The 24,765-nt window shown below is 40.4% G+C and overlaps 1 protein-coding gene across 1 annotated transcript in view; it reads right to left on the bottom strand.

The window, feature by feature from the left end:
- Positions 1-17,740, bottom strand: part of FAF1 (Fas associated factor 1) — a 514,999-nt gene extending 497,259 nt beyond the window's left edge. Inside the window, exon 1 of the mRNA XM_032429321.1 lies at positions 17,607-17,740. Coding sequence (XP_032285212.1) covers positions 17,607-17,651 — 45 coding nt within the window. The 5' untranslated portion in view covers positions 17,652-17,740. The remainder of the gene's footprint in view (positions 1-17,606) is intronic.
- Between the last annotated feature and the right edge of the window lie 7,025 nt (positions 17,741-24,765).

Below are 24,765 nucleotides of genomic sequence, written 5' to 3'. Positions count from 1 at the left end.
TAAAGGCTAAGGACTCCTTTGTTTAAAACATAACCCAATACATTATCACACTTAATAAATGTAATTATTTAATTCCATCAAATAGCCACTCAGTTTTGGCAAAATATTTACTAAATTATTCCAAAGTAATCACTAAATAATGCTTTCCTTTTCTAAAATACAATGTAGTTTAAAACAAAGTTCTTGATTACGTATACTGGAATTTAAAATAAAATAAGGGGTGCCTGGGTGGCTGAGTCGGTTAAGCATCCAACTCTTGATTTCGGCTCAGATCATGATGTCAGTGCTGTACGCAATTGAGCCCCATGTCAGGCTCTGTGCTGGGCACGGAACATGCTTAAGATTCTCTCTCCCTCTGCCCCTGCCCCCCTAAAAAAAATAAATAAAATAAAATAATAAAATAAAATGGGGGTGCCTGAGTGGCTCCATTGGTTGCCTGCCTTCAGCTCAGGTCATGATCCTGGAGTCCTAGGATCAAGCCCCGCTTCAGGCTCCCTGCTCAGTGGGGAGTCTGCTTCTCCCTCTCCCTCTGCCTCTCCTCCTTGCTTTTGCTCTATCTCTCTCAAATGAATAAAATTTTTTTAAAAATCTTTAAAAAAAAATTTTTTTTAATAATAAAATAAAATGATAAATAAAACAAAGTTCTTGTGGGGCGCCTGGGTGGCTCAGTCGTTAAGCGTCTGCCTTCGGCTCAGGTCATGATCCCAGGGTCCTGGGATCGAGTCCCCACATCGGGCTCCCTGCTCGGCGGGAAGCCTGCTTCTCCCTCTCCCACTCCCCCTGCTTGTGTTCCTGCTCTCGCTATCTCTCTCTCTGTCAAATAAATAAATAAAATCTTTAAAAAAAAAAAAAAAAAACAAAGTTCTTGTGTTTCAACTGGGAGCCAGCTTGCCTTAGCTGGAATCAATCCTATTTTTTTTTAAGATTTTATTTATTTATATTTATTTATTCACTTATTCATTTATTTATTTATTTATGAGCAAGTACGAGCAGAGGTAGGGGCAGAGGAGAGGGAGAATTCCAAGCAGACTCCCCACCAAGCAAGGAGCCCAACAGGGGGCTCAATCTCAGAACCCTGAGATCATGACCTGAGCCAAAGTCAGATGCTTAACTGACTGAGCCACCCAGGCGCCCCAATCCTACTATTTTTGTCACAACATCATTACTTTTGTTTCAAGACTCAGTACTAGACCTTAGGAATATACCCAAAACTGACAGTACTCCCAGAAAAATGAGACAAAAATACTTAACATAAATATATACTTATACCAACACAATACAGATACTGGTAAATGTAAAAGTGAAGTTTAAAAAAAAAAAAAGCGACAGGATAATCTCTTACTAAAGTAATCCTAATAGCAACCTAATGGTGATCCTAATAGTACCTAAATAATCCTAATAGCAATCACTGCCACATGAAACTTCAAAACAGAAGTCAAAGGGCGCCTGGGTGGCTCAGTCGGTTAAGCATCTGCTTTCAGCTCAGGTCATGATCAGGTCCTGGGATCAAGCCCCACATCAGGCTCTCTGCTCAGCGGGAAGTCTGCTTCTCCCCCTCCCTCTGCCTCTGCCCCCCACCTGTGCTTACACGCAGCACACACACTCTCTCTCTCAAATAAATAAATAAAATCTTTAAAAAATAGAGGTCAATTAATCCCAGTTTTTCATCTTTTGATCCCTCTATTAGCCTCAGTAAATCCAGGGACACCAGAAAAACTTTATTTTCTTTCTTTTTGTGTTTCACAAAGCTACAATAGGATGAAGGAATCAAAAAATAACTGGATGCAGCTTTGATTTTTTTAAAAGGTAACCTTATAAAGTACAGTACTTACTAATTTTTTCCACTATTGTAGTCATAATGATAGAGGAAAGGAAACATGTTCCCCAATGGGAAGAGGGGAGGAAATGACCCAAAGAAAAAAAGCCACATCCTTACAATTTCTCTGAAATTTCATTTACTCTTTAAAATTCATGCAAATTTTATATTTACTTCATAATTATTTTTAATTTTAAAAAACCACATATTTCTTTTTAAGTTATTCTAGTAAACTGGTGCTACAAGACATTGATATTTATTCTGTAACTTTGAGTACTCCCTAGCATACCCATTTGAGAAATGTACATATATAAGATCACAGACTTGACTTTGGAGTAGAGCAGACCTGAGTTCTAAACCCAGCCTTGTTATGACTACCTGTCATTAGATAATTACTTAACCTCCCGACAGGCCTCCACTTATTCATCTTTAAAATGGGAATAGTAATAATGGCTATCACAAATTAAATGGTATATACCAATTAGATTGGACAAGGCAGATAAGACATTTATCATACAGGCCAAAGTAATGCTGAGTAAACGTTAGTAGTAATTATAATTGCCATCTCCAAAATCAATCTGTATAATAAAGGACTGCCTGCCTAGTTTACAGGGTGGTAAGAACTATGAAGGATCTAATATATTACTCACTTGCAAGTTAACAATTTAACATGTTACAATTTCATGGATGCTAGAGGAAGACACAAGACTCCTAGGTCAAGAATAAAGTACTTTATTACTCACAACAATAGCAGTAGCCAGAGTATCAGCATTTTCTTGCATGGGTTCCCAAGTCCCATTAGCCCACAGGGTCATACACAGTGGGCCAGGTGACACCTGCACATGCACTACAGGACTGCACTACAGGAGAGGAACCCTGAATCTCTTTTAATGGACAGTAAGCATGCCCACCTTTTGCTTTAGGGAGAAAGTATCCTTATCTCCCAGAATGTAAGCAAACTTGTCCTTTGGTCTGGAAGGAGACATTATCTAGGCTGGTCACAATAAAACACCCTTGAAAAGACAGGCTGGAACAGTCACTGTCTCTATTCAAAAGATGTACTGAAATATGAGACAAAGAGAATTGTCTCTCTCACTTCTAAACCATCTTGGCTGCTGACAAAGTTTCTCATGAGTATACGATTCCAATGGCCACTCTGATTAATCTGACTGACAAGGGACTGGGACTAAATCCATTCAATTTGTTTCATACAGCATTTAATTAAATCAGCTATCAACAGGCAGTAGGATAAGGCCAACCTTCAGAATTGATTTCAACCATGTTCCTCAGAGTCCTACCCCCAAATAAGTTGAAGAAATCCTGTAAGACATCAGGGTCTACCTCAGAAAGTCTGGTGGCTTTATCCCTGAGGTTCTGTTATTAACCTTTCCACTTGGCCCAAGGCATTAATCCAGGAACAACAAGATGTATTAACAATTATACAGCCTCTGCTTCGGCCTACAAGGGCAATTTTATCATCCATAACAATGCTGGTCAGTGAGTTGAGGCTAATAAGAATGCTTTCCAGGGCCAACGTGTGTCACTGATCATGTCAGCTAAAGGTCAGGAACAAATTCTGAACCACCTATTCTAATTCAGTAACTTCCCTCACAGAGGTAACTGTCTACGGATGCACATAAATAACAAATCAGTTATGACTCTGGGAAGCTTCCCCCAAAAAATCAAGGATAGTCTCATTTTGGAGAGATCTCCACAGTCCACCGAAGGCTCTAAGATCTACTAGTGGTGTTCTGTTAAACACTCAAAGGCGCAAGAGTCCATATTTTTTAGGAGGACCTACCTCAGCCTGGGAGACATAGTCAACCTGTGTCCCAACATGGCCTCCCAGCCAGATGGCAGCCCTAGAGTTCCCAAATTCAGTTTGAATAATTGAGTCTAGTTCTTGTTTTTCAAAGGACTGAATGAAGGCAGTCAGTCCAAACTGTCCCAACTGTCCAGGCCACTAGTAATCTGCCCCACAGAATATCTGAGTGAAGGCTATGGAAGACGTGTGGGTAGACATGAGGACATAATGACAGGTGTTTTGCATGGAAGGTATAGGAGCTGGGGCAACCCTTGCTGTTTCCAGTAGATTTCCCAGTAAAATTAAAGGGAATGACAATCAAATGGTGATCAGAGCTGAGCAATCTAATGGGAGGATGGCAGACCCGGCAGTCAATTAAATTTAACGTGCCTGTAACAGTTTGGAGAGCAGCACCAGGACATTTTCCTTCATAAGGAAAGCTTCAAGTGTGGTTCTGAATGTCTCTCCCCTCCCCAAAGCTTCTTCTGGGGTCTAAGGTGTTCCTTCCTAGATGTCAAGATTGTTGGCTTTCCCCCCACTGCCACAAAATCAGTATGTTCCATTCCAGTAGCTATAATTTCATCTTTTTTCCAATCTTCTCCTACTCATACTTAGGTCTTTCCCCTAGAAATGTCAGGTGTGAGACAAGCAAGATAAGCAAGAATTTTTATTAAACCTACAGAAACCCATTTATGGTCCCCACTGACCCACATGGGCCACTGTAGGGGAACTCAGCAAGCAGTGTACTCAACCAGTGGTCATTATCCTTAAGGTCTAGACCATGTCAAACCAATGTGAGAATCCAGGTGGGTGAACGAGAATTAAGTTTGAATCCCTATGCCACCTTTTGTCAAACTGCCACATAAAAGGTGTACCAACAGGGGCACCTGGGTGGCTCAGTAGGTTAGGCATCTGCCTTCAGCTCAGGTCATGATCCCAGGGTCCTGGGATCGTGTCCCACATGGGGCTCCCTGCTCATCGGGTGTTCTGCTCCTCCCTCTCCCTCTGCCCCTCCCCCAGCTTGTGCTCTCTCTCTCTCTCTCTCTCTCTCTCTCTCACTCTCTCTCAAATAAATAAAATCTTTTTTAAAAAGGTGTACCAACAGGCTGGCCCTGTGCTGCAGCTAGGAGAAAAAAAGAAGCTTCATGCCCAGAAATAGGATAGAATCTGAATTTTCAAGGGATACCTGGGGTGGCACAATTAAGCATCCAGCTCTTGGTTTCGGCTCAGGGTGTGATCTCAGGGTCCTGAGGTTGAGCCCCGCGTTGGGCTCTGCGCTCCACACGGAGTCTGCTTGGGGTTTTCTCTCCCTCTGCCCCTCCGCCCTCTCTCTCTCTCTCTCCTTCAAATAAATAAATAAATCTTTAAAAAGTAATAATAATAATCTGAATTTTCAAAACAGGACTACATAACCTCCCACCCCTTCCATCCCTATCACTGGGTCATGAAGTGACCGAGATGAGATGATCTCTTTCTGGATTAGCAGCATTCAGTGGCCTGACTTACTAAGGAAAAAGATGTTTCAACGTTCAACATTTATCCACATACCAGATGCCTGTGGATGGTAGGGAGCATGAAAGGTCCTTCAAGTATCTTGATTATCAAGCTCACTGTTGAGTGGCTTTTGAGACAAAAAGTGCACCACTGTCAGACTGCAAATGGTCCAGAAAGCCCAAAAGCATAACACAGATTAGTTTCACAGGCCAAAATGGTGTGGTCAGTCAGCTAACTGGACTAGAACAGCAATTCCATAACCAGAAAAAGTATCAACAGCAGTGAGGCAGCACTGATACTTATGAATGGGAGGTCAAAGATCCAATGTATTAAATTTGCTAAAAGCAAGCAGGGGCCACATCCCATTAAATGTGGCTTCTCGCATTATGTGACAAGCAGGTCAATTTTTGGCAGAAATCACAAGTATAGCAATGCTACCCTCTGCATCAGAAATACAGTCCTTAAGTCTACACCCAGTTTATGATAGCTGGTGTGTTATCACATCTGATATGATGGATGGACCCAGACAACAATGATGGCTCTGGGCAGTGCAGACTCAATCAGAAGCTTGATTCCAGTGGGCTTCACTAGAGAACAGGCCCTTATTGTGGGCATCTACATGAGTGATCCAGACAGTTTGATCAGCAGCTGTAATTTGTTTCCATAGTTCACAGCTTCAAAGAGAGCTGTCTTTAATCTGCCAGTCTACACTTTCCAAGTGGCAGACCAAATAGCTAGGCCACTGGCAACAGGCCAAAGGGCGGTAGAAATACAAGTTTCGGGCACCTGGGTGGCTCAGTTGTTAAGCATCTGCCTTTGGCTCAGGTCATGATCCCAGGGTCCTAGGATCAAGCCCCGCATGTGTTCCCTCTCTCTGTCAAATAAATAAATAAAATCTTTAAAAATAAAAAAGAAAGAAAGAAATACAAGTTTCATGAAGGACAGTACTGGCCAGAGCTATAAGAACAGCCTTGAGTTCTATCCACTGAACAAAGCAATCACAACCACTATCAGTCTGCATAGCTGGCGCAGAGGCTGAACAGCCCCAGAAGACAAGCAGACACAATCAGTTTTGGCTTGGCTGAACCACTGGTGAACCAGGCCCAGGTTTATGGAAACCTCTATGAATTGAGGACCCCACTGAGTCAGTGGCTTTGAAGTAGGGAATAAAGATTCCTCCAAAGGAAGGACTGAGCCATAAGATATTATGAACCCCTATCCTCTCATCTCTCAGACTAACCAGTGAAAGTTCTAACAACTTTGCTTTGTGCCCAAGGAGGTTGCAAATTTGCCTCCTTTCACACTCAAGTGTAGATATACACAGGTCTGTAAATGTTGTCTAAAACAGGCAGAACCTTCTGCCCAGCCAGGACAAATCTTAGTACTAGTTTTACACTGGAGGGGGGGAGTCTGACTCTGAATCTGACTGACAGATTGGTGAAAAAAATTCCATCTACCAGAGACGATATTTGAGGGTTGTTAAGAGTTAGCAACAACTAGAGGAATGTCCAGGCTGTCTCTGAACCCACTTCCTGGTATTCAGTCTGCAACCACCTTCCTAATTCTTCCTCATTAACAGGCAATAAAATAGAGAACCACTTGACAATTTGGTCAGCATGTTCAGTATCAATTCCCATGGCCTTCCCCCAAATTCTGTTAACCAGCCCATGCCCTCACCCTTCCTCTTCCAAAAAACCATGTGTCTATCAACATACTATCCTTGTTGCCAAAACTGTTAAAGCAGTGAAAGATCTGATCTTTTTTATCCTACTTGTAAACTAACAAGTTAGCCTGCCAGTTTCATGGAGAAAGACATAGAATTCTGGGTTAGAGACAATGAACTTTATGACTCATGACAATATTCATAGTCAGAATATCAGCATTTTCTTATGTAGTTCCCCAGTCCCAATGCCCACAGTGCAACACATAGTAGGCCAAGTGATACCTACACATGCAATGGACTGCATTAGAAGAGGAACCCAGAGCCTACAGAACCAAATCTCTCAAAATTCAAAGGATATGCATGCATACCCTTTGCTCCAAAGGGAGACACTACCTCTATCTTCCAAGGCAGCTCACTATACAAATATCCTTGAAAAGAGCAGAAAACAAAAGCAGTGTCTCTGATCACAAGACATACAGAAACCATGGAGAACTGTATCAATGGATCCCAATAGGGTCACTGTAGAATTTAGCTGTTAAGAGACTAGCACGGTACCTGACACATACAAAGCAATCAACAGCTAGATGCTAATTTTATTATTCCTCCCCCATTAAACCTAAAATAAGAATGCTCAATTGTGTATCCACCTAATAAAATTATATTTTAAAAAACAAGTTCAAGCACTACTTTTCCCTTGTGAGAAAGAAGGTGGGTAGCAAGAGGGCACAAGAGACAAAGGTTTCCTCTCACTAACATTATACTATTACAGCTCAATCATTAAAGAGTCCAGGGAACCAAGGTAAAATGGAGAAGGAAAAAAAAAAAAAAAAAAAAACAGGTGCCTGGAACCTAACTCTAAAGCCATTAAGGTGCACATAACCTGCAAACATTTCTGCTTTTCTTACCACAACTTGACATCTCATCCTTTCTACCTCAATTATTTCTCCATAACCACAATAAGTATAAAGACAGGTACAATTATTCTGTTAATGTTGCCAAACTGCTGCTTTTTTAAGATTTTATTTATTCATTTGAGAAAGAGAAAGAGAGAGTGGGGGAAGGGGACCCTGGGATCATGACCTGAGCCGAAGGCAGACACTTAACTGACTGACCCACCCAGGCACCCCTGCCAAACTGCTTCTTAAAATATCTCAAACTCACCTTAAAGCCAATGACTAATGATTTAACATGGTAAACAATTTTGATTTGAAATTTAAATTTCTGCCTTAAAAAAGTTGAAAGTGAAGAGTGACTGACACAGAGCAAATTTCCCAAAGTTATTGACCTCGAGCCCTATATTTTGCCACATTACCTTACCGAGCCCTCTATAAAAGCTAAACGAGAAGGGAGGTGTTTTGTACTTCTCTATAAATCGGTCACTTTAAAGTTATAATCCTCAGTTCAATAAAACAGCCCAATTTTTATTCTCTCAATGGCAGATTTTATTATTCAAAATCATATGTCAACAAATGGTAGATGCTTAAAAATACAGCTGATCCTTGAAAACGACACATTTTTATTTGTGTGGGTCCACTTATACCTGGATTTTTTTTTCAGTACAGTACTGTCCCTGTATTTTCTCTTCTTTATGATTTTCTTAATAACATTTTCTCGAGCTTGCTTTATTGTAAAAATACGATATATAAAACATACAACATATAAAATATGTGTTAATTGATTGTTTATATTATTAGTAAGGCTTCCAGTCAACAATAAGCCATTACTGGTTAAATTTGGGGGGAGTCAAAATTATGTGTGGATTTTCAAATGCGCGGCCCAGATTGGTGCCCCTAACCCCTGCATTGTTCAAGGGTCAACTATACATGCAAACTTACAATTCTACTCTATTTGTACCATAAGAGCTAATATTCATAATATTCCTTCAAAAAATATTCACTGAGAACCTCTTACAGATATTGTAGGAAAAGATGGTTAAGACCCAGGCAGTTGTTCACTCAAAGAGCTGACATTAGGGAAAAGAAATATGTAAAGTGATTACTGACAATCTGGCATATGACTCAAAAGAAGAGGGGCACCTGGGTGGTATAGTTGGTTAAGTGTCTGACTCTAGGTTTTGGCTCAGGTCATTATCTCAGGGTCCTGGGATCAAGCCCTGCATCAGGTTCTGTGCTTAGCACAGAGTCTGCTTGAGATTCTCTCTCCCTCTCCCCCTGCCCCTCAGGCTCATGTGCTCTCTCGCTCTAAAAATAAATAAATAAATAAATATTTTTTAAAAAATTTTAAAAAGACTCAAGAGAAACATACCAAAGATACATAAGACAAAATTATTAACCCTAAAACTGGGCACATGGTACTGATGTTATCAGCAAAAGGCAGCTGATAGGTTTTGAAAGGTAAATAGCTTTTCTAAAGGGCCACAAAAAATAAGGGTATAAAGGCACAGAGCCTGGGGGCCTGGCTGGCTCAGATGGTGGAGCATGCGACTCTTGATCTCAGGGTCATGAGTTCAAGCCCCACACTTGGCATAGGGCATATAATAAAATACTCAATTTCCTTAAGTCATAAAAATGGAACAGTACTTAAGACAACAAAGTCAAAAAAATCACAGGAATGGATATAACTTCTAAAGTCATCTAGATCAGTTGTTCCCAAGTGTAGATCTTGGATCAGCAGCAGCATAACCTAGGAATCTGATAGAAATGCAAATTTTCAGGCCCCACCTAGAATCTACTCATTCAGAAACCTGGGGTGGGGCCCAGCAACCTATAGTTTAGCAAAGCTTTCCAGGTTATTCTTATACAAATTTAAGTTTGAGAACTAGTAATTTAGATCAGGGTTTTTCAGCACTCTGGACATTTTAGAGTGGATAATTATTCATTGTGAAGGGATGTCTTGTGCAGAATGTTTAGCAACATTCCTGGCATCTTCCCACTAAATACCAGCAGCACCCCCCAGTTATAACAGCCAAAAATCTCTCTAGACATTGCCTTATGTCCCCTGGGGAACAGAAATCACCCACGGTTGAATACCATTAGTATAGATCAAGGATCAGCAAGCTATCCTGTAAGGGGCAGAGTAAATATTTTAGGCTTTGCAATATGTAAACAAATATGCATGACTGTCTTCTAATAAGACTTTACTGACGAAAACAGGTGGTAGGTTAGCCCTCAGGATGTAGTTTGCTGATCCCTAATCCAGATGAATTACCTAAATTATAACTGAATGTCCTCAAACACCCCTGCTGCCAAGTGACTGTCCAAGCTCTATATGAATACCTGATCTAGTCCACTCCTGTTTTCAGGTACATATAACTCTACACAAATCTCCATTTCATAGACTGAATAACTCAAAGCCAGAAAGGATAAAGGACTAGCTCAGAGAACCAGAACCAAAACAAAACAAAGCAAAAAACTAGAGCTCTAGTCTGCCTAAGTGCAATGTTTTAACAACTGCCTCCTATAGAGGTGTATAACCATATAATATTACTCGTGAAGCATTCAAACGTTCTAGCACTTTGCAGTTACTAAAACTTTGAAAGAGAAGTATTTGTTGTGGGGGGGGGGGGGTTGAAATAACTTTATCTTAAGGCCCAGACAGTACTTTAAGCCTGTGCACTATGAAGTCTCTGTCTCAACTACTCACTTCTGTCACTGCAGCAAGAAAGCAGTCACAAACAATAGGTAAAAGAATAGCTATCGCTGTATTCCAATAAATCTTTATGTATAAAAACAGGAAGCCAGCTTATAGGTTATAGTTTCCTGACCCCTCATCTACGGAGTCCATAAACCCAGTCTGGCAAACACAGGCATCAACCCAACCATGCTCAACAAATCTAAAGACTCTGCATTCCATGGCTTCTGACCACCTGTAAACTTAGAAGCATGGCACTAGACGGGAATGAATGCTAGTCTAGGAACAATCAAAGTGCCAGGCCCTCCCTCCCTCCCTTCTGGCATGTCTGCTATATGCCAGGTATTGTTAATTCATTTTATACGTAAATTTTATCATTTGGAAAAATTTCTGAATGGTGGGTCTTGTTTTCCTCTAGAAATCGAAGCCATCTGACACATTAAGCTAGAAAATAAACACTCTTCCATGTACCTGGATAAAATCTTTGTTTCAAATCAACCCATGAACTTAGACAAGTCACTTCCTTCTTCTGGCCTCAATTTCCACAAAAGGAAAAATGAGAAACTGGAAATAGATGTCTCTTGCAGAGAACAAGTATATACCTTAAAATTATCAAAAATGAAAATAACTAAAACTTATCGAACTCTTTCTATGCCAGACACCTGTTCTAATCACTTTACATGCATTAAGTCATTTTTCATATGAGGAAACTGAGGCAGAGTTGTGAAATGAGTAGTCAAAGATCACAAGATGTCCAAGTGGCAGTACTTGATTTAAATCCAAGCAATCTGACCTCAGAGTCCATGCTCTTAACCACTAACTACTAAACTTTATTCTACATGCCAAACCTTATTATCCCAATGACCAACAATCCAAACACAAACACAAAATGCCTGTCCCTCTAATGAATAAAGATAGTGGAAAAAGGAAAGAAAGGACAGTAACAAGACTATTTTCAGCCATAGTACTCAATCTCTTGCCTAAGGTAACGTTCCAGGAAATAAATATGATGTTCCATGGATACTTAGTTTGGTCCCTAAACCACAACATCACAAAGAATACCCCATGCGGATCAATACCATTTCTACTTGCACAGTCTGTCAAACTAAAAAAGAAAGAAGATTCACAGCTTCATTTAGAAGGAAGAAATGTTATGAAGGGGCAGAAATGAATTTCAAGTGACTTACTGGTAGTCTCATGGAAGAGTCCATGCTTCCAAGAGAAGCTGATAGGCAAGAGAAAACTTAAAAGTCCCATAATGATAGTCCAATATATGAAAATGCATACAGCAATTTAGGCAGCAAAGGTATTACTAGCTTGAAAGACCAGGAGAGGAAAACAAAGGCACAACTGTGTCATCCAGGAAACATAACTGAAAGTAACATAAAAATCAAAGCCAAATTAGAGAAGAAATAGACTCACTCTGTGACCACTAGAACTAGGTTCAGAAAAAATATTTTTTTAGCAAGGCAGATAAGGTTTTGTTGCTTAAAAAAAAAATATTACTACTAGTAAAAGTTGTTCCTTTTTTTCCTTGACTTGAGTAAAGCTATGATCTATATCTCTGTATTATACAATAACAGAGAAATATAAATAAAAAAATATGTGAGACTAACCTAAATAGCTATAGCACCATTTTTGTTTTCAAAAAAATTATATTATAAAAATGTATCTTAGAGGAAAAAGAAATTAGCACTACAGTAATTAAAAGGTTAAGGGGGAAATGGGAATACTCATTTTTGGTTCATATGGGTCCAAAATAATTAATATTACTGAAATTATTTGATAGCAACTGCAATTCCATTTGGATAGCTATTTTCACATCTGTAAGCAAACCAAATATATCTCAAAAGTTTGTGTGATCAAATGATTTTTGCTCTACACCTCAACCTTTTAAAAAAAAAGGCAAAGAATTCTACAATTACAAAAAGAACAAGATTGGAACTGTCACCTGAATGCATCTCTGTTATAAAAAGACATTAAGGAAAAAAAAAAAAAAAGGTCCTGATTCATCAATGCCTGCCTGTTTTTTAAACCCAGGAAATTCCTTTACACCCCCTCCTGGCTCTGGCCAGCCAGAACTGTAGGTGTACTACTCTATTCATTCCTTTACCAGTAGCATACTATGCTAACACTATTTACATTTAAAACTGATTTTTGGGACACCTGGGTGGCTCAGTCGGTTAAGCATCTGCCTTCGGCTCAGGTCATGATCCCAGGGTCCTGGGAAATCCTCGCTCAGCAGGGAGCCTGCTTCTCCCTCTGTCTGCCACTCCTGCTCCCCCTGCTTGTGCTCTGACAAATAAATAAAATATAAAAAAAAAAAGAACTGATTTTTGTTAGATTATTCCAAATTATAAACTCATTGCCCAGAGTTGAATTTACAAATAATTCATTAAACATGATGCTGTCATTGTCTCCATTCAAACTTTTGGTGGTGAGCCACTATGGATAACAGTATGGACGGCAGTTCCTCAAAAAAATTAAAAATAGAAATACCGTATGATCCAATAATTCAACCTCTGGATATATACCTAAAAGAATTAAAAGCAGGGATTCAAACAAATAATTGTACACCCATGTTCATAACAGCATTAATGATTCACAATATTCAAAACATGGAAGAAAATGTCCACTGACAGATGAATGGGTAAACAAAATATGGTTCAGCAGTGCCCCATTATCTGCAAGTTATGTACCAAGGCCCCCAACAGATGCATGAAACCAAGGATAGTACTGACCCTATGTATGTTGTTTTTTCCTATACACCTATGATAAAATTTAATTTATAAATCCATCACAGTAAGAGATTAACTAGAACTATAATAAAACAGAATAATTTTAACAATACTGTATATTGCAATAAAAGTTATATGAATGTGGTCTCTCTTTCAAAATCTCTTATTGTACTGTACTCACCCTTCTTTGGTGATGTGAGACAATAAAATGCCTACATGTTGAGATAAAGTGAGGTGAATGACCTAGGCATTGTGACGTAGCACTAGGCTACTACTGATCTTCTTATTATACATCAGGAAGCTCATCTACCTTTGGACCACAGTTGACCAAGGGTAACTGAAACCATGGAAAGCAAAACCAGAGATAATGGGGGATTACTATATACACATACTGACCACAGTTGACCAAGGGTAACTGAAACCACGGAAAGCAAAACCAAAGATAATGGGGGATTACTGTATACACATACTGTTTAATAGTGTAATAGTATTCAGGCTTTTAGGCGAGATTGGGCGCGTTCAGGGTGGTACGGCCATAGACAGTATTTAGCCTTTTAAAAAGGAAGGGAATTCTGACACATACTACAACACGGATGAACGTTGGAGACATCATGTTAAATAAAATAGGAGAGTCGCAAAAGGATAAATACTGCATGATTACCCTTATATAAGGTACCTAGAATATTCATATTCATAGACAGAAAATAGAATGGTGGTTGCCAGGGACTGGAGAACAGGGGAAAATGGGAAGTTACTGTTTAATGGTTAAAGTTACAGTTTTGCAAGATAAAGAGTTCTGGAGATAGACGGTGGGTGGTGATGGTTTCACAACAATGTAAATGTACTTGATGCCACTGAACTGGACACTTAAAAATGGCAAATAAAGTTAAGATGGCAAATTTTATGTTATATATATTTCACCACAATTTTTTAAAAATTTTAATTGAGGGGTGTCTGGGTGGCTCAGTCAGTTTAAGTGTCTGCCTTCGGCTCAGTCATGATCCTGGGGTCCTGGAATCCAGCCCCACCTCAGAATCTCTGCTCAGCAGGAGAGTCTGCTTCTCCCTGTCCCTCTGCCCCTCCTGCGCCCCCCCCCAGCTCGTGCGTGCTCACTCTCTCTCTCACTCACTCCCTCTCAAACAAATAAAATCTTTAAAAAAATTTTTTTAATTGAAAGCTGTTCTTATTTCGGGGGGAGGAATCTTTTAGAGGACAATTTGTAATACATTTCCTTTGTAATGAGTTCACTGATCTACAAAATTCCAAACCTGTCTCATTAAGTCTGAGGTGCAATCTTCCATCCACTACTTACCCAGTTATAAGAAACCAGGTAATTTATTTTTAAAATTACGATTGTTAACTACTCCTTCACTGATCAGTTTCAACAGAAGTCCTTTCTCCATTGAGTTGAAATAGTTAATATACAAAAATCTTTCCCAAAAGTTTTTCCGGGGCTCCTGGGTGGCTCAGTGAGTTGAGCATGGAACTGTATTTCAGCTCAGGTCATGATATCAGGGTGGTCAGATCAAGCCCCAGCTCCAGTCCACTCTGTGCTCAGCAGGGAGTAGGCTTCTCTCCCTCTCCCTCAGCCCCTCCCCTCCCCTCTCCCCACCTGAGCACACAAGAGCACTCCCCCAGGCTCTCTCTCAAATAAATAAATGTATCTTAAAAAAAAAAGTTTTTCCATATTTAGGCACTGTATTTAGAAGAACCTATTACCTAACAATAATCAAAATCTGAAACTTATTTTTTAAAATCTGATCATATTTAAAAATCATGTCCCTTTCTCAAGAAAGGAGCGAGGGGGGGCAAACCATGAAGTGAACACTGAACTATAGAGAACTGGACTGATGACTGCCAGGGGGGAGGTAGGTGGGGGGAATGGGTTAAATGGGTAATGGGGATTAAGGAGTGCACTTGTGATGAGTACTGGGCATTGCACGGAAGTGCTGAATCACTATATTGTACACCTGAAACTAATATGACACTGTATGTTAACTAACTAGAACTTTTTATAAAAACTTTAAAAAAAATCATGTGCTGCCTACAAAGGCAGCACTGAACTCTCAAAATTATTAATTTCACAGTCATGTGTTCACTTTTGGGGAGAAACTGATTTACACAGTTACAGGCGAAACCAGCATCATCCAAGTATCTACATTACAAGACTTGAAAGTCAATGTTTAAAATTACCTAGTTTCTGATAACTGGATAAATGCTAACTTTTAAAAGTTAATCCTATAAAAAAGTTTACATGATATTAAAAAATAGGAAGAATAATTGATTTTAAAAAGTAAGTCCACAAGAGCAAACTGATCTGGAATCATTTGTGAGAGGAATACAAGGTTCCTAAAAACACAAAAGGCTAATGTACTTAATATGTGTATACTTTCTATTCTGTATGTGTATTATTCTGTATGTGTATTCTTTTTATTCATAAGTATTTTATTTATGTGTACTTTTTATTCTACCAATAACGTTCTTACCTACTTGACAATATGAAATAAACTTTCACCATCTGGCAAACATTGAGAATGCCATAGCTTTTTCCCATTCTGTAAAGAACTGTTCACATCAGTGCCACTGGTTCGAAGAGAAAAACAGAATGTATTAATGTGATCAAAATAAAATCCCAAATGCTTGTCAGAAAATCTTACTTTGTCTCTGAGTACAAGAATCCTAAATTTCCTGTCCTTGGCCAATATAAAGTTCACAGTAAACATAATAACTGTCACAAATAAGAAAACAAGCAGCTACAAGTTGTTAGAGTAAGTAAAAAAATTTGGTGAAATCAAAACAAAGTTATAATTACCTTAAAGCTTTTAGTGAGGTAAACTATGACTATTGTTGTCTAAAGACATTTCTATAAAGCAGTTTTATAACAGGATAAAATACTCCTAGAAATAGAGTCCTTTTTCATATGACCATATTCCACATTAGATAAAAGATTGGAGAATGAAAAAAAGAAAGAGAATAAAAGACTTAGGCAAAAAAAAAAAATCTCAGGCTAATCCTAATCCTACAAAACACCAAAATCTTGCGGTCACCTTTTACTTTCAGAACACTTCTTTCTGAGTTTGGAAGTTACAGTATAATCAAATGCAGATATATCCACATTCCCAATAAATCAGATACCCTTACTGGGTAAGATAAAGAGCAAATTCTGGAAATGACCATCACAATATTAAGTTATGAAATAAGGAAAATCAGAGAAAGAGGGAGAAGCCAAACAAAATCTCAGTAAGAAAAACTATCACCTCTATGCTAGTGTTAGACCATGTGCAATGATGACTGTTACAGAGAGAAAAGTCTGCCTATACGTAACAGTAGCTTCTAAATTAATGCCAAAATGAATGGGGCGCCGGGTGGCTCAGTCGGTTAAGCGTCTGCCCTCGGCTCAGGTCATGATCCCAGGGTCCTCGGATCGAGCCCCACATCGGGCTCCCTGCTCAGCGGGAAGCCTGCTTCTCCCTCTCCCACTCCCCCTGCTTGTGTTCCCTCTCTCGCTGTGTCTCTCCCTGTCAAACAAATAAATAATATCTTTAAAAAAAAAAAAATCTCACTACAATATCTTCTTCATCAAACATAAAAAGGCAAAGATGGTGTGCACAGGGTATTAGTTCTAACTACAAGTCTTTCATGAATGGTGTACAACTCTACTTTCAAAGGGCCTCCTTAAGATACTCATATATTAGTGTGACTACAGTTGGGATAAGTAAAGGAATAACCTTTGCTTATTCTTTAAATTATTCCTGGAGTTAGGACACACACCAAGCAATTCAAATCTGTAGGGGAAGGGAATCCGCAAATACGTAATTTAAATATGTAATTTTTAATTTTCACCGAGGATACTTTGATATATACAGTCTATTTGCCTCCTCCTTACCTTCATACACTCCAAAGATTCCAATAAGGCAAAGTCTCGAATGTTTATTTCTCCTTGAAAAAGACCATACCCTCACCACTACCTTCACCACCTCCTCCTCCTCCTTTCTTTTTTACTCACCCCTTAATACACCACACCCACAACACCACACTCTCCACACCCACACTCCATACAGCACTCTCCCACGTAACATAACCCAAAACTCCCAAAAAGCCCATACTTAAAAGCCCCGCTTAATACCCCCAATTCTACCCATTCTCCACATAATACAGGAAACACTACACAGTCCACACACATAACCAAGTATCATAACATCCCCTCACCCTGCAAATCCGTACATACAAATTCTATACACACCCAACCCAGCATAAGAATTGCACGTTCCCGGATGGCTCAACACACACACACACACACACGCACGCCACGTACCGTATAAAAGCCCAAACACACACACGCGCGCGCGCGCGCGCGCGTACCCGCGCGCCACGTACCGTAAAAAAGCCCAAACCACACACCACCGCAATGCTCTAACAAACCCTGAGAAAAGGCAACCCTTCTGGCACCGGGAACCCACGAGGTTGGCGGTGGAAGAGGTACAAGGCCATATACTTCACCTGAAAATCCGCCAGGATCATCTCCCGGTCCATGTTGGACGCCATGGCGGCCGCCGAGTTCCGCGGCTCCGGGAGCGAAGCGCGCACCTGGGAGGGAAACGGCGCCTCCTGCGGCCGTCGCCGCCGCCGCCGCCGCCGCCGGGCGCCGAGGGGCTGGCGGGCGAGCCGGCGGGCGGACCGGCGGGCCGGCGGGCGGGGCAGCGCGGGAAGCTAGGCGCTCATGCACTCAGTAACCTTCAGGCGCCCGGGCCGCCCGCCTGCGCCCCGCGGAGCCCGCGCCGCAGCCGCCCTGACAGGGAGGTTGGTCTGGATGAGGGTCCGGTCTTGCTGCTGCTGGCCAGGATGAGGGCAGGTTACGACAGCGCGCAACCGGCTCCCTTCAGCAGCGGCGAGACCGGCGGGGGCGGGGAAACCAGGCGAACGAGCAGGCGGGCGAACCCCACGGCCGCCTCCGCCTCCTCCGCTTCCTCCCTGGCCGCCGCCTCCGCCCCTGGTTGGCCGGCGCCAAGGCTGTCGCACATTTTGCCTGTCATCGAGGTCGCAAAGCGCCGCTTTGCGGCTGCCACGTGACTGCCTTCCTGTCAAGCGCTGGGCGCGCGACTACCGGGTGGGGATCCGCGTGCCGCTGGCGGGGACCCCCAGCTAGCAACTGCGGGAGCTAGTAGTCCCGCAACAGGTTATTCCGGTTTGGAATTAAGCAAAGGCTTCAGGGTACAGCCTCCTCCTGGCTGGGGCGGGGATCAGTTTCTAAGCCTTACGAAGTTACATAGTCACATAAGTACGCATCAAGCGCCACAAACCAATTCAACACTCTCACAACCCGTTTTACAAACAGCATTTCATAAATGTACATTTCCTCTAACAAAGTTTCACCAAAATACAACTTCATTTACAGTCTTTTAGGTTCAACCTCGCTACCAAAATCTGCTTACACACTGTCACCCTCAATCCCAAGCCCCCTGTCTCATGCATCCTTAAACTCTCGATAACACAGAGATAACCAGGCTCCCAAGATCGACGTGGGGGAACATGGAAGCTGAGAAAAGTGAGACTATCGATCCCGAGAAAAGTGAGACTATCGATCCCAAGAAAAAGATGAGCATTTTTTGTTAGTTATGACAAAAACTTTTCTATTCCTGCAGCATAGCATTTATTTTTTAGACCTAAGGCAACATCTTACAAATGGGGAAAACTTGAGTCCAGCTTTGAATATAGTCAATTTAAAATACTTCCATAAATGAAGAAATTATATTAAAATACCAATTACCAAAAGTTTCAATTTATGGTCAGAAGTTGAACGGCTTTGAGACAAGAATAGTCAAAGACTATGTAATGAAGTGTGGCAATTTGTAATTGTCATCCTCACTGGAGGAAAAGTGACGGTGGGATATGTTTAACTTTGACTTGGGAAAATATCATTGTCTGGACTGTAATAGAGCATTGACTTGCCTTGGAAAGTACATTAAACCCTGAAAGTGTGGAGTAAGATTGCTGATTTTGTGCTGTAAAGTAGGTGCTAGTGAAATCACCATATAGACCAAGGCCTAGATCTTTGTATTCCCTGAAGACAAAGAAGAGCACTCTGGTAGCACTCTGGTGTTGTAAAGATCTAGGTTCATCCTGTGTTTTCTTAAATGAAAATAGTCTGACCTACAACTCTCATGCAATAATCTGTATTTAAACCAGAATTAGCTAGATAAGGAATAGAACTCTCCATAGTCACATGAATTGAATGTCTTTTTTAATTGCCATCCCATAGGAAGTAATTCCAAAATATAGCACAAATGTGAATCATGAGGTGAAACACAGTACCAGCAATTTAAGTGTGGTAATTCAGTTGCCCCATTCATATATGTCATTCTCAGAACAAGGCGGGTGAATAATTGTCTCTAGTTACGTGGCCAGGATTAATGCAGCCCTGAAAAGTTGAGGGTTTTCTCTGTGATGACGTGTGTATACTGCAGAACCCATTCAAATCCAGTGCTGGTCCCTTTCCCCCTCCCTTCTCTCCATCTGGAAATTAAAATAATGTGGTAATGTGCAAAGATGGGAAGCATACCCTACACATTCAGGTATATAAGTTCCAGTACTGCTTTTCCAACTAATTAGCTGGGGGAACTTGGATGGGTCACTTAGTATCTCTGACTTCATCTTCTGATATGACTGTTTCAGGTGATAAAAAACAAATATGAAAATGCATGGAAAATAAAATATTTTTACAAAACAAGCATAGAAATTTCATGGTCAGCATTACTAGGTTTCAGTTCTAATTCTGCCCCTTGACAAAAAAAATTCTGAGTCTCAATTTCTTTATCTCTAAAATGGGGCTTATAAAACTTATAGAGTAATTGTGAACATTGATACAATGCTTGTGAAAACTCTTCAGAAACCTTAAAGCTCTCCAAACATATTAGTTACTACTACTCTGTATACCAACTCCTAAATGCTCTTCTCAAGGCTACTGCTTTCATAAAACAAGCAAACAAGGATTGTTCTCCTTTCTAATCACTGCTTTTACTGTCTTTACAACACAATTTAATGCTGTGGGAAATTCTGTAATTTTTTTTTCTCTAACAGTTTCATCTATTCATGTTTTAATCTCTCCCCAAAGGTTGAAAGTTCCTTGAGATTATAAGCCATTTCATTCAGTATGTTTTTATATTCACCATAGTTCATATATAGCAAAGTATTGGGTATATAATAATAACCAATATTTTTGAATTTATTAACTTTTATTGGATGTCTAGTGTGTACAGGTATTTTACACACCTTATCTCATTCTTACAATGATTTTACAGAATAAAAAACTGCTCTGAGAGGTTAAGAATGTGTCCAAAGTCATGCTACAAAGTGACAGACCTAGTATTCAGGGCTAGGTCAAAACCAGTGCTCTTTCCACTGAACCTGTTGCATCCTTGCAATTCACCCTCCATGTTGCAAAGTTTGTACATTTCCTGAAGAGACTGATTCTTCCCGATGACCTAGCTATTCATGGTTGGGTACCCAGCATCCAAAATGATTGTCCACTGCAGAGAATGAAATGAAAGAAAAATAAATATTGAATTAAAAAATAGTTCATTTTTCATTTCCCCAGAATTTTCTTAGAAACAATTTCATTTCAGTGTCACAAACTGAGAATAAAAATGTATAGAGATTCTCTGTACATAAGCATGAGCAAAGGAAAATAATTTTAATTCATTCTCATAGTTAATTTACTATATTATGGAGCAGCCTAATTCAAATATAGATCTTTCTCTAGAATCTCCATGTTCTTTGATCTTACCATTGCTGTTTGAAAAAGAACTTTTATTTCATCTCTCTTTCAAATATATGTGATAAAGTTATTTTGCTGAATTTTCATTTGACATGATTTTATTTTTTTTTAAAGATTTTATTTACTTATTTGACACAGAGAGACACAGCAAGAGAGGGAACACAAGCAGGGGGAGCAGGAGAGGGAGAAGCAGGCTTCCCGCGGAGCAGGGAGCCCGATGCGGGGCTCGATCCCAGGACCCCAGGACCACGATCGGAGCCGAAGGCAGTCGCTTAATGACTGAGCCACCCAGGTGCCCCTCATTTGACATGATTTTAGATTTATATTTATTTGCTTTTTATCTAGCTTCTTCTAATGTTACCATCTTACATAACCATGGTACATCTATCAAAACTAAGACATTAACATTGGCATAATACTATTAATCAATTTCTAGAGACTCTATTTGCATTTTTAAAATTTGAGACGGGGTGGGGGGTGGCAGAGGGAGAAGAGAATCTCAAGCAGACTCCATGCTGAGCATGGAGCCTGATGTGGGGCACGATTCCAGGACCCTGAGATCATGACCTGAGCCAAAACCAAGAGTCGGATGCTTAATGGACTACACCACCCAGGTGCCCTGACTCTATTTGCATTTTTACATCAATGTCTTTTTTCTGTTTCAGGGTCCAATCCAGAATACCACAGTATATATAGTTGTCATGTTTCCTTAGCCTTTTCCAATCTGTGACAGTTTTTTGATCTTGACTTTTGAAGAGTAGTGGTCAGGAACTTTATAGACCATCCCTCAATTTGGGTTTGTCTAAGTTTTGTCAGAATTATACTGTTTATGGATTTGGGAGGAAGAATACCACAGAAGTGATGTGCCATCATTACATATTACCGGGGCACATGATATCAACATAACTTATGGTGGTGTTAACCTTAATCCTTTGGTAAAGTTAATTAAGCTTTTTAACACTACTCACTTCTAATATAATTCATGAGAAGATTAATGCTACTACAGAATTAGATCCACACTTGAGTAATCAAAAATATATTTCATCTAATGATTTAATTTCTTTAGGAGTCTAGCGTCTGATCCTGGACTCTTAACTAATGGGAAAGGCATAAGATTTGGGGCCCCAAGATCTGAGTCCAAATCCTATATCCACTACTTACTGGCTTTAAGTCATAATCTCTGCAAGGCTCAATTCCTTCAGCTAAAAAATGAAGATAATTACCATATTTAACTTGGAGTTGTTGTGAAGATTAAATAATGTGTGCATCATATCATCAGATGTTATAATTATGAAACAATATACAAATGTTAATTGTTGCTATTATATTTAAGCTTTTGAGTTGCTTACTGGGCATTTATTTACTTACTATACAAAATGACTTTCATAAGTGGTGGGAGTACCCATATAAAAAACCTACTGAAATTCAGAAATAAAATGTCTAAGTCACAATTATGAAATGGTAAAAAGGTCCCTGAGGTCTGTTTTCCACCTCTGTTGGATCTATAAATACAACAAAAAGGAAGACTTTGATACTCAGTAAAGAAATTATAGATACCACATACACATTTCCATGAGTTAATCACTGAGAAACTGCATAATTGAGTCAATGAGGAAAAGCACAAAATAATCTGATAAATTATATTTCTATAAGCACTTAAAAATGAGTATGAACTGCTGGGGGAAAAAAGATTTCTATAATTGTTAGTATTTAATATAAAGCCTCTTTTTTGGTGTTTGAAAGACATGTCATTATTATGCTAAAAGAGAAACCACTACTTTCAATATAATAGATGCCTAACTGTGGATCTTTCTCATATATCATATTAGAATGTAAACTTATTAAAGGCAGAGATACTCATCTTTGAATATACTTCAGTGAACTAATACTTAATAAATATTAGATTTTCATTGGAGGTACTTTATAGTGGTTACTTATGCTCTCTGAACAAAGACTGGAATCTCTATGCTGCCAGTTGTGGTTTATACAGTAAGCAGACTAAGCACATGCTTTAGAGCACCAGCAAAGCCAGAATAAAAAACCAAAAAGCCTTCCTTAAAGAATTTAATATTTCAGCAAAAGCACTGAAGTAGTTATTATGGGGAAAATCACAATTTTTTTGGACTTCTTTACTCTTATTTTGTGGCTTTGTTTTTATTTACATATGAAGTGGGGTGATGGGCCATCAAAATCTTTTCAGTTAGTTTAGGACCTTCAAAAATCTTAATCTAGCTCTGCATGCATCTTAAATTACCATAATTTTATTTACTCAGTTATTCAGCCAAAATATTTCACGAAAATTATAACACATATGTATTTATACATAATGAGCATAATTTAAGATTCTTCCTAATTACAATACCTTCTCTTAGCAAGAAATCATAATATATGCCAGAAAGCAACTCTTCATAAATTTGAAATGTCTAAATACATGTAAGAAATGAGAGGAGTTAATCTCTGGTGTTGTAGTTCATACTTGATGCACAATTCAAGTTTAGTTACCTAAGGAAAGAACTCTAGTTATTTTTTTCCTCAGCGCTTCTGTTAAAGAAAACACTGCCAGATTCTTCCCAGTTTCAACTCTCCCTCTACCTACTAGCCAATCTGTTGCTAGATGATTATCCAGATGTTTCTGGTGTGTTTTGTTGCTAATACTCCCATTATACTTCAAGGGGCTGGGTACAGATGTTACTGGGGGAATATGTTTAGTAGAGGCCGGCTCTATAGACCACTTGTCATTTTTTGCTTGGTTTCATTTTGACCACTGGGTGCATCATGTAACCGTGCTGGGTATTTTTAAGAGCAAAAAATATATAAACCAGTAGTTAATTGATCTTACATAGCTAAAAGAGGAGGTTAAAAGTACAGACAACTGGTGTCTCGGATGACTGAAATAAATGACTGGGGAACAGACTATTTGCTCCTTTACAGTTGGACACCCTTCCCTCCCCCCAAAAAACAAGCCCCCATCTAAGTAGAAAAAGAGAGAACTTTGGCAATAAAGAAATGGCCTTGTTAGAAAAGCTTCCCAAGACTTATTGTAAATTTAGCCTTAAAGTTGATTGCTTTTCTCCCTTTTCCCGAAGAAATGGAATATTTGTTTCTCGTCCCTGAAACATTAAGAGTTCAGAGTTCGTCATGATTTCTTCCCTATACTGTCTTTAGTTTTCGTAAAAATCAGTCTATTAAAGACGTTTGCTTTTTCTAAGCACTGTTCTCGCTGTCAGTCCGGGTCTCTTCCTCCAGCCCCACGGCCACCTCTGCCCACCACGACCCGGGGCGTTGATCTGGCAGGTGCGAGGCCGAGGCCCGGGACTGAGAAAAGGCTGTGGAGTTTACACGGTGTGCGCCCCAGAAGAGGCGGCGGCAGCGGTAGGCCTGGCCGCCCGAACTTCGAGAGCCTAGGGGGGGAGCGCGGAGGCGAGCCGGCCTGCCCCGTCAGGGCCGGGGAAAACTTGGTTCGCGCCAGCTCGCTCTCCGCCTTCCAGCAGCCACCGCCGCCGAGCCTCTAAGGCCCTGCGGCTCTCCGCAGCCGTCTTAATTAACAAGCCTCTTCCCCCTCACCCGCCCCCGCCGGGCTCCAGGAGTCCGAGGTTTCGTGTCGCAGACTCCATCCCGCCAGCCAGCCTGAGGAGGCCATACCCGGCTTCGCGGGGCAGAACGCCGATTCAGCTGGGGACTGGCCGCGGGGCGGGAGGGTGGGAACCAGCGCCTGAGACTCAGGGAGGGCTGTGGGGAGTGAGGAGGCGGGAGAAAGGGCGCGGGCGGGGGGCGGAGCGAGCGAGCTTGCGAGCGCGAGCGCCTCCTGGGCAGTGGGCGGGGCGTGGGCGGTGCCCGGCCTTCCCGCTCCTGCGGCGCTGCAACTCATCCGAGCCTCCTTAAAAC

This window comes from Phoca vitulina, unplaced genomic scaffold (genome assembly GCF_004348235.1).
Source record: "Phoca vitulina isolate PV1807 unplaced genomic scaffold, GSC_HSeal_1.0 scaffold2, whole genome shotgun sequence".
Lineage (NCBI taxonomy): Eukaryota > Metazoa > Chordata > Mammalia > Carnivora > Phocidae > Phoca > Phoca vitulina.
The sequence above is the reverse complement of the archived record's forward strand: the minus strand, read 5'-3'. Positions and strand labels throughout refer to the sequence as shown.